General features: G+C 37.0%; 1 protein-coding gene across 1 annotated transcript; it reads right to left on the bottom strand.

The window, feature by feature from the left end:
- Window positions 1–10,046: 10,046 nt before the first annotated feature.
- Window positions 10,047–10,998, bottom strand: LOC126953115 (olfactory receptor 2J1-like). The gene has a single exon (XM_050788487.1). It carries the CDS (start codon window positions 10,983–10,985, stop codon window positions 10,047–10,049), a length of 939 nt encoding a protein of 312 aa, XP_050644444.1. The 5' UTR covers window positions 10,986–10,998.
- Between the last annotated feature and the right edge of the window lie 874 nt (window positions 10,999–11,872).

Here is an 11,872-nt window from a genome sequence, read left to right as displayed (position 1 = left end):
AGATAGATAGATAGATAGATAGATACATACATACATACATACATAGATACATAGATAGATACATAGATACATAGATGATAGAGAGATAGAGAGATAGATAGATAGATAGATGGATGATATAACAAAGCTTTGGGGGAAATATAAACTAATACTCAATCTGGTTATAGGGTAAATGCTAGTCTTTGTACTACTTTTTTGCAACTCTGCTCTAAGTTTGAAATTTCACCATAATAAAAAGTCATAAAAAATAGAAAACAATTTTTTAATTTTATATTTTATTCATGTGTTTGCCTTTTTATAGAAAAATAACTATCAAGTTCTTCTCATTCATTTTATGGTGACTTCTAGGTAAATGGTAATTGAAAGAAATTTCTAACCTAGCTAAGGAAAATAATTTCCATAAAACACAAAATCTTTCTTTGTTAATTAACAAGGAACTTTAGTTTTCTTTTCAGCATTTTCAGGTTATTTTCATAAATGTGATTATAGAAAGCAACAATTACAATCCCAATAATCTTACATATGGATGAAATAATACGTTGAAAATATTGAATTTGGTAGTGATTTCAAAATGTTCACGTAAAGTGAAAAAAATGTTTAGCTTCAATTAGATAAGCAGCTTATCTTCTGATTTGTTTACTTGGACTCAAAACTTATTTCTACACTGAAAAATTGAATACAAATAGAGAAGACACAAACAAATGGGTATTCATGATATGAACTAAGCTAAAAATCTGGGGAGAAGAGTGATAGAATACTTCTAAAGAATATGTGAATATAACTGAATTTGAAAAGATAAAATCTTAGGGGAAGGAAGATAAAAATTCACTGAGAGAACAAAGGAAGGAAGGAAAGGTGGGAAGGAGGGGCAGGAAAATGGAGAAGAGCCTGAGTGAAGGTCTTAGAGTTGCAGGTGTGTCTGTCACAGGGGTCACAAAGCTGAACCACACGGCCTGAAGCAGCTTTCTACATGATGTATTTTTCTCTAGAACAATAATTTAGATAGTATATAAATTCTGAGCATGAGCTATAATTAGTACATATTTATTCTCCAATTTAGAGAGTTCTGAATATTTAATGAATCATTAAGTGGCTGTTCATCATTTAATACATTGCGCCCAGTGAATCTCATGTTACTTTTTTGTTAAAAATAAAATAATATCTTGCAAATAGTTATGACTCCTAGGTGATGCTTTTTCTCCAGTGAGTTTTCAGTCTTTCATAAAAAACATAATACTTACTTTTGTTATATAGTTATTGTGTCAGGCATAGTAACCCACCATTTATCCCTTTTTCTCTGAATTCTTTGCTTCTTCCAGCTTTGCCACATGCCCTCTATTTCATTCCTCCCACAGTCAGTTATTTTTCTTATACCTCCCAACTGGTTACGGCACAGGAAGAAAGGAATCATTGTGGGGCCACCTGTGATTGCTTCTTTCAAGGGTCTCTTAATCGCTCCTGTTTTATAAATGCAACTCCTGAAAAAGATGTCAGGAGTAGCGAACTGGTTGAGTTTCAGCAGAAAAGTTTGGAACATTCAGTTTGATCCCAAGATTAAAAGATTGACCTCAGACCTTATTAATAGACTTGGTAATGTATATAATCATTAGCCAGTTGTTACACTAATCTAGATTACTTTCAACAACTTAGAAACCATCCAAGAAAATTAGTCTGCACATTGTTTTAAAAGAAAAATTTAAAAGTTACGGCTGAATCAAGAAACAGCAATAGTCAAAGAGTAAATCATGAAGATTACTTCACTCAGAGGTCACTGCCCTAGAGGGATGATGAAAGTTTTCCAAGACATTTTTTAAAATTTCTCTAGAATGGGAGATAATACATCATGAGAAATGTGAACACAAATGTTATAGTTACTTCCTCTCATGCCGATACAGTTTTCTTCTTTCTTGTACATTAACTAAAACAAGAGGCTGCTGCGAGATATCTTATTGTATGCCTGTATCAAAAATATCTTGGTCGGTCACCGTGGCTCACATCTGTAATCCCAACACTTTGGGAGGCCAAGGTGGGTGGATCTCTGGAGCCCAGAAGTTCAAGACTAGCCTGGACAATGAAATGAGACCCTGTCTCTACAAAAAATAAAAAGAAAGAAATTATCAAAAAAAATCTCGGCCGGGCGCGGTGGCTCAAGCCTGTAATCCCAGCACTTTGGGAGGCCGAGACGGGCGGATCACGAGGTCAGGAGATCGAGACCATCCTGGCTAACACGGTGAAACCCCGTCTCTACTACAAAATACAAAAAAACTAGCCGGGCGAGGTGGCGGGCGCCTGTAGTCCCAGCTACTCGGGAGGCTGAGGCAGGAGAATGGCATAAACCTGGGAGACAGAGCTTGCAGTGAGCTGAGATCCGGCCACTGTACTCCAGCCTGGGTGACAGAGCGAGACTCCATCTCAAAAAAAAAAAAAAAAATCTCATGTACCCCATAAATACATTCACCTAGTATGTACCCTTAAAAATTAAAAAGTAAAAGATGCTTTCATGGACCATGAACAAATGATCCTCTCTAGTTTTGGAAATCGGGTATAATGGGGGGGAAATGGCCTCTTTTCCCCATCTCCGTATCACTGGCCAAGTTTTTAAATTCTTACCATATTATTTCTTTATACTTTTTTCTAGTAATTAAGCAGTACTCAAACAATGCCTTTCACTCTGTCTTGCTGTGTCTGTCCACATTCCTTGTATATTGTCTTCCCAACCGATGCCCTCATCATGAATAGATGGATCTGATCTCTGACTTTGATCACCTTGAAATCACCAGTATAAATGGCTGCCTACACTTCATTCATTTACTACATCAAATTAGGAAAACAATCTAATGTAACGATGACTCGTATTGCTACAAAAGAGAAAGCACTGAGTCTACTAAAAAAACTAGTTTTACTCAAAAGATAAACTTGTTAGAGCTTTCAGTGTATCAAGAGATGGGCCTTTATCTTAGAGTAAATGGGCGCTTTTTGGAAACAAAAGAATGTGACTTGCTTTCCTCGACTGGGACCACTGGGAGAGTAAATCCCAAAGTGGGAATTAATGCCCTTCAAGGAGTTGTCCTGGTTAGAACAGTTTCTCAACGATGTTCTTGGCATGATGCCACATTGTTATACTAAGATGACAAGGAATCTATAGTCCAACCATCACTGAGAAAAATGCTTTGAGCTATATTTTCAGGGAAAGGAATGGGTTATCTTGAATTACCTGAAACTTTTTCCCCAATTCTTCAGTATGCTATGGGCCAAATTTGAGATAAAGTTTGTCAGGTGGTCTAATTGAGGAATGGGAGAAGGCATGAAACATTTTTAAAAAGAAAATATAAAGATTACATTATACATATTTGTTTTATTAATCTGAATTCTTTAATTGTGTCTAACATCTCTAAAATTCAAGGCCAAGTTCAGCCCTGAAAAAGTGTTAAAAATTACCTTTGAAGACCATTCAAACTATACTCAGAAGATCACTACCAAACTCAGAAAACGTTTAAACAAATTGTTTAATATTTCCAAAATATTGTTATCAATAATTTCCCTTGATGTCTTATCAAAAGCTTTGCTGAAATATATAAAAAAGTTAAATTTTCTCTGATAGCTAGTCTATATCTAGTGATTGGCTTGTTGATATTTTTTTAAAAAGTATGTCATGAGTTTATAAATTAATAAAGATTTTTCAATTGTTACATTGTGTCTAGCTAATACTTTCCAGGGGTACCAAACAAAGTCTTGGTATGAAAATCAAGTCACATTTACAATACAATTATATTTTAAAATTAGTAACTTTAAGAGCATGATCAGGTATTTTCCTGTCTATTTAATCGAAGCAACTGAAATGGTGTTGGCTTCAGTAGTCTTGACTGTTGTGAAAACTCAATATGAAAAATATGTAAACATCATCCTCGATTCCCAGTGCATAATCATTCAATACATGTTAGCTACTATTACTATTATAGTAAATTTTAATTTGAACTGATGTTTAACAAACTATTCTACGTTATTTCTTCATCATTCTTTTAGATATTTAAAATATTAAAAATAAACATCTATGTTCCCACCACACAGAATCAACCATAACTTTTGTCATTTTTATTTTCAGCATTTTTAGCACATAAAGTGTCACAGATAAAGTTCATATCCCCTTTAACTATCACTCTCTGACCCAACACTGAATCCAGAGACAACTACCATGAGCTTGGTATGTATCACTCCACTTCACTTTAAAATATATTAAATATAATTTTTCAGATAAATATGATTAAATGGTCATGTAATCATATGTTTAAATTTCTCTGTCTTATTGAAGAGGAATTTAACCAGTGATCCTACAACCTGTGGGGACTAGCAGAATTCACTCAGTTATCAAAATCTAGGAAATGTCTGATATTCTGGTCCATAGGAGACTGTACCAAGCTCCAATATTTTTCATGCTTTGGTAACTAGACTTGTAGGAGAGTTCAGGCCAATCTACTGGGTACCAGCAAATGTTAACGTTTTTAGGTGAGATGTTAGTAACTTGTGAAAATACAGACAGCATGACATGATTTAATTACTGCAAAGTATTTCTTTTTTTTTTTTTTTTTTTTTTGAGACGGAGTCTTGCTTTGTCACCCAGGCTAGAGTGCAGTGGCCGGATCTCAGCTCACTGCAAGCTCCGCCTCCCAGGTTCACGCCATTCTCCTGGCTCAGCCTCCCGCGTAGCTGGGACTACAGGCGCCCGCCACCTCGCCCGGCTAGTTTTTTGTATGTTTTAGTAGAGACGGCGTTTCACCATGTTAGCCAGGATGGTCTCGATCTCCTGACCTCGTGATCCGCCCGTCTCGGCCTCCCAAAGTGCTGGGATTACAGGCTTGAGCCACCGCGCCCGGCCTACTGCAAAGTATTTCTAAGGCAGCAGCCCTCAACATTTTTCCCTACAATACACACTAAGATAAATAAAACACACTGAAAGTCGTATCTGAAGAATCAAAAGGAATAAATGACACTAACTGATCTCTTCAAGCTTCTGTTAATTTGAGTGCTTTGTTTGGGAGGAATGTGAATTAGAGTAGATCAAAAACTATTAAAGCATTATGGATGGAAGCCCAGCTGGAGTTGAGGTCTAGAAATTAGCATTTAGTTGTTGCAAGATGTGATTTCCTTTTCCCATTCTTTTCATCTTCATAAGCTATCAGAAAAACTATGCACTCCTAAGGTGAGCACACATACACATGATGTAAAATATGATGATACCACTGAGATTGTGTTAGGACAAGGTATAGCATTACTGAGATGCTGGCAGAAGCTTTTTCATTCTCATCTTAAGATAAATGTTAGACACAGTGGTTTAAAAAAAAAAAAAAGGATGGAATTATAAAGATATATCATGGGTTGGGCGCAGTGGCTCACGTCTGTAATCCTAGCACTTTGCGAGGCCGAGGTGGGCAGATCACGAGATCAGGAGTTTGAGACCAGACTGGCCAATATGGTGAAACCCCATCTCTACTAAAAATACAAAAATTAGCCGGGCATGCTGGCGCTCACCTGTAGTCCTAGCTACTCAAGAAGCTGTTCTGATGCAGGAGAATCGTTTGAACCCAGGAGGGAGGTTGCATTGAGCCAAGATGGCACCACTGCACTCCACCCTGGGCGACAGAGTGAGACTCCATCTCAAAAAAAGAAAAAATATATATCACAAATAATCTCATTATCTGCCTTCTAGGATAGTGCCTGGTCATTTATAAGCTTATGGGGTTCACATATGGGCTAGATCTGGTAAGGACAGGTTTACAAGAATTATTTATTTAAATTGCTCATTTAGGGTGTTCAATTTTTTGGCTTCCCTGGGCCACATTGGAAGAAAAAGCATTGTCTTGGGCCACACATAAAATACCCTAACAGTAACAATAGCTGATGAGGAAAAGAAAAGAAAAGAAAAGAAAAGAAAAGAAAAGAAAAGAAAAGTCTGTGCATAAAGCTCATAATCTTTTAAGAAAGTTTATGAATTTGTATTGGGCCACATTCGAAGCCATCCAGAGCCACACACAGCCCATGGGCTGCGGTTGGCCAAGCTTGATTTAGGGGATCTTGGTTCTCTTACCCAGAGACAAACGTCAGAATGCCAGTGACTCATAGGGAGACATCGTTCGTGTTATCTTTGAGTGGAAAAATAAAAATTTGGAATCTCCTCCAAATTAAAAAAAAAAAAAGGAAAGATGAAGAATATTGAGTTTTTTGTATACCTGAAATGAAAAAAAAAGTAACTATTCATAGCCAAGACCAGTAACAGTGCCCCCCAAAAAAGTTATGCACCTCAGATCTTGTGATTGTTTAATGCCTTTTTTTATCATTTAATGTCTTTTTACTGAAACTCCTAGTCAAATGTTCATTTCTCATCTAAAGTCATTCCATTTTGAAATTATTAATTATATCCTTTCCTGATATTTGTCTTTCTCCGAAGAGGTAAAGCAAGGATATAGGGAAAGAAAAAGAAAATAACCGGTCTTTAGAAAAATGCACCCTGGAAAATTTCTCTGACTATCCCTGCCTAGAGATGATTCTCTTTGTGATTTTCCTTACATTTTACCTGATGACTCATTGAGAAACATACATATTTCCTTGATTTCAGCTTCGATTTCCAGTTCCTCATACCAGTGTTTTTTCAGGGAGTCACGTTTTCATTACTAGACGTGAGCTTCACCACAAGCCTCATCCCTTCAATGTTGTGTGATCTTATCTGAGTCCCAGATAAGACTGTACCTATCTCTACCTACGTTTGCCATGAGCACTATCTTTTCCTGGCACTGGGGTGGAAGTGTATCCTCCTGACCATAAAGATATATGAGAAATGTACTGCAGTCTGCAAAATCCTGCACTAACTGTCATCATATACCCAAATATTTGGCAATGCTCTCATATTGCCGGTCTCGACCCAGACATTGCCCTACTGTGTAGATATTATAGCCCTTGAGGCTTTTGTGTTTACCATCCTTATTATCCTTGTGCCACTCATTCGTATCCTTGTCTTTCATAGGGAAACTGCATGTGGTGACTTGATGTTTTATGAAATCAGATGCTCAAGGAAAGAAAACTTCCAACATTTATGTCTTCCCATCATGTGTCTCTCCTATGCCACCACAACATAGAGTGATAATAGAGACAGACAGAAAGAGAGACAAACAAACGGAAATAGGTGCAGTTGTAGATTATGGATATACATAGCTCTCTAGCAAACAAACCTTACTTGCCAAAACCAGGGCAAGCCTCTTAGTCTTTTCAATATAATTGTTACTCTCGCTATCAGTACTGTCATCAATACATGAATAAACCAAGGATGTAATGGAGTCTATAAAGACAAAGCTTGAGAGGTGGTAGGTGTCTTTTCTATGACCATCTTTAAACCCATGCACCACATATGTTGCCAGACTTAGTGTGATAAAGATACGTTCTGGAAATGATGATGATAATAGGAAAGGTAGTAAGAGGCTTATTCATTACATGAAAGCCAAGTATTCCTGAGATGACTGTCCACCATGCCCATCTCTAAATCACCAGTTAATCAAAAAAGAGACTCTAGTTTAACAGTCAAGCACTTGTGAAACACTTGTTTTTATTGTAGAAACTAGATTTGTTTTTTTGTTTTTGATCCCAGCAATCCCACTAAGTATGTATATTAAAAAAGAAATAAGGATCTTGAAGAGATGTCTATGCTCCCATGTTCATTGTAGCATTATTCATGATAGCTAGGATGAAGAAACAACCTAAGCATCCACTGACAGAGGAATGGATTTAAAAAATGTCATTTCACACACACGCACAAATACACACACACTGAAATATTATTCAACCATAAAAAAAAGAAAATCCTGCTGATTTTTAGAACACAGATGGAGTACGTTGTACTACGTGAAATAAACCAGACACAGAAAGACAAAAGATGTATGATATGACTTACACGTGAAATCTAAAAACTTTGAACTCGGACAGGCACAATGGCTCAAACCTGTAATCCCAGCACTTTGGGAGGCTGAGGCAGGTGGATCATTTCAGGTCAAGGGTTCAAGACCCTCCTTGCCAAAATGGTGAGACCCTATCTCTACTAAAAATACAAAAATTAGCTGGGCATGGTGGTGGGCGCCTGTAGTCCCAGTTACTGGGGAGGCTGAGGCAGGAGAATTAATTGAAGCCAGGAGGCAGAGGTTGCAGTGAGTCGAGATCGCACTCCAGCATGTGTGACAGAGTAAGACCCTGTATCAAAAAATAAAAAGGTTGAACTTATAGAAGCAGAGAATAGAATGGTGGTTGCCATGGGCTGGAGGGTGGGGAGTGGAGAGACAGTCAAATGGTACAAACTTTCTGTCATAAGATGAATACATTCTGGAGATCTAATGTAGATTATGGTGACTGTAGTTAATAATACTGTACTGTATACTTGAAATTTGCTTAGAGATTAGATCTTAAGTGTCCTCAACCTCCCCGCTCCCTCTACACACAGTAACTATGTGAGATGATGGATGTGTTAGTTTGATTATGGTAATAATTTCACAATTTGGTTTGATTTCTATATAATCACATTGTGCACGTTAAATATATGCAATTTTATTTATGCCTCAATAAAACTGGAAAAAATCAAAATGAAGGATTTTTAAAATAATGCTATTCAGCAAAGGACAATAATGTTAAGAGTTTTAAGCTATCTTCAATATGTCATTACGCCAACTAAAGCAAATTAAGCACATATTCTGTTTTGTTTCATTTACTAGCATTGTCTTCCTACAGGAGCCATCAAGTGGTATTTACTTTCAGAGTTTATGGCTAAACATCTTGTTTGTTTTTCATTTTTTTATTTTTTTTTAGATGGCGTCTCACCCTGTCACCCAGGCTGGAGCGCAGTGGCACAATCTCGGCTCACCACAACCTCTGCCTCCCAGGTTCAAATGATTCTTCTGCCCTAGCCTCCGAGTAGCTGGGACTACAGGCGTGTGCCACCACGTCTGGCCAATTTTTTTGTATTTTTAGTAGAGATGGGGTTTCACCATGTTAGCCAGGATGGTCTTGATCTCCTGACCTCGTGAGCCACCTGCTTCAGCCTCCCAAAGTGCTGGGATTACAGGCGCGAGCCACCGCGGTTGGCCTTGTTTTTGATTTTTAAAAAGTGAAAGATTTACACAATCTGAAGAGTAATCAGAGTTTATTGTTTCTGACTTTTAAAAGCTATCTTAATTTATTAGCATTACCCCCAGTGACAAATTAAGCCATGAATGGATACTTCATCTTTTACGTTGCCATTTTTCTGGACGGAGGGACAGAGACTGTGTTCTGTTCAGACAGAGTATGTTATATTTATACATGTTACCAAGAATTTCACAAACTGGGAGACAGTACACATTCAATAAGATTTAGCTAATAAAGAATAAGTTAATGAATAAATGGACAGAGGAACGAATGAGCCATTTTAAAGAGATATTAGTTTACCGTTCAGTGTGACAAGTATGTAGACCTACAGGATAAATTAGATGAGTTAGTGTCTTTAAGAAGTGTCTTTCAGCCAAAAACTTATGATATATCCTTTACCATATAATAAACAATATTATTCATTATGGTTACCATTTTTCTTTGCTGTGACTATTTTTAGCTTCATTTAAGGTTTATTCAATAACCAAAAACTTTTTTAGCCTAAGTCTTTGCAATATTGCCCTTCTCTTTCTGTATACATCAATAGTCAATTCATAATTTAGCACACTGTTAGAAATATTTCCAACATTTTTGAAATAATCTCCTCATAACTATTCACACACACATTTATTTATGTTGAAACCACAGTTGGCAATTGTCATGGGATTAAAATATAGAATTGTAAAAGACCAAAGTGGCACTAATCAAAAACTTTATCTCAAGACAATATTTCAGAACTAAATAATAAAAAGAGCAACAAATGTGAGACTGAACTATTCCATGTTTTGTGAGCTGTTAGAACAAAAATAAATCACAAAGAAGCAGGGAAACCACCTTTCAAGATGGACAAGACCCTAGGAAAAACAACAACAGCCAACATGATTTCCCTGTCACATCCCCCACTCCCACCCCATTAGTCTCTTCACTGCTCCTCTTACATCCTTGTTTCTGAGAGTGTAGATTAGAGGGTTAAGACTAGGTGTGACAACAGTATAAAAGAGGGCAATGAACTTGCCTTGATCAGGAGAATTTTCTGATGGTGGCTGGAGATATATGCACATGACTGGAATGAAAAAGAGAGATACAACCATAAGATGGGCTCCACATGTCCTAAACACTTTCTGAAGCCCAGTGGTTGATTGCATGCTCAGTACAGCCCAGGCAATGGCACCATAGGAAGTGAGAATGAGGATGAGAGGTATAAGAACAAAAATGGAGCTCATGACCATGAGGATCAGCTCATTTGCATGGGTGTCAACACATGATAAACGCAGAAGTGCTGGAACTTCACAGAAGAAATGATCCACTAGGCGATGTCCACACAGAGATATCCAGAAAGTATAGGAGGAATGAAGTGCTGAGGTAGTAAAACCACTTACCCAAGAAGCCGCAGCCAACAAGCAGCAGAAACGAGGGTGCATGAGGACAGTGTAATGCAAAGGTCTACACACAGCTGCATAACGGTCATAGGACATCACCACCAGTAGGACACACTCTGCAATTCCCAGTGCGAGAACAAAGTAAAGTTGAACCATGCAACCAGCATAAGAGATGGTCTTTTCCGGGCCCCAGAGGTTGACCAGCAACTGAGGGATAGAGCTGGTGGTGTAGCAGATATCCAGAAACGAGAGGTTTGAAAGGAAGAAGTACATGGGAGTGTGGAGATGGGAGTCCAGGTATGACAGGATGATGATGAACAGGTTTCCTACCAGTGTCATTAGGTAGAAGATCAAGATAACCACAAACAGAACTACTTCCAGATGAGGCCAATTAGAAAATCCAAGTAGAATAAAGAAGTCTTCAGAACTTATGTTTTTTTCCATCATCATTCATTTTTTTCTTGTACCTAAAGAAAGAATCACATAAACTCAAAGTCTGTCCATGCATTGTCAATTGCTCACTTGCAAACAGACTGAGCACAAATCCCACTTCTAGACAGTATGCATCATAATGTCAGTAGAATTTTTATACAGTTCCCTTTACATGCTTCATTGAGATATTTATCCAGCTGTGGATACAAGCAATAGCTTCTCAAGTTGCTGAGTTCTTTTATATGCATCCCTGAGTTAATATTTGGATTAATGAAGACTATGATATTCTATAATCAGGAACACAATAACTATGAAAAATAATTTTTTACTTTAAAAAGTTAATTTGATTATTTTTATATTTTCAGGCTATTTCCAATTTTGCAATTACAGAGAAAGGAATAACAGCAGTCTTAATAATCTTACCTACAGATAGGAATTTCCCATATTAAAAAGCAATTAGGCAGTCACTTTAAAATATTAACTGAAAAGAAATAATTGAATGATTATAGAAAAAATTAACTGCTATTTACTTATGCTAGCAGTTTATTTCTAGACAAATAATACAAAAATGAAAGTTTAAACAGAATATGCACAAACACACCAACTTATAAAAATTCACAATATACACAAAGCCGATTAATAAAGCAAAATAGAGTAATCGGTGATAGAATGCTTCCAAAGGTGAATGAGACTATATTACTGGAAGATATAAAGATTACAGAGTCTGACAAAAACATAGGTTGGTAAGAGAGAAAGGAACAGTGTTTGGATGCACAACAGTGAAGAGGAGGTCTGAATGTGGTATTTGAAGTTGAAAGAATGTATAACAGGATTGTTTGACAGGGACAAGAAGACTTAAACATGGTTTCTACAAAATTTTTTATGCTTTAGGCCAATAACTGAAC

This window comes from Macaca thibetana, chromosome 4 (assembly GCF_024542745.1).
Source record: "Macaca thibetana thibetana isolate TM-01 chromosome 4, ASM2454274v1, whole genome shotgun sequence".
In the NCBI taxonomy this organism is placed as follows: domain Eukaryota; kingdom Metazoa; phylum Chordata; class Mammalia; order Primates; family Cercopithecidae; genus Macaca; species Macaca thibetana.
Note: the sequence above shows the minus strand (reverse complement) of the source record. Positions and strands in the feature narration are given on the sequence as shown.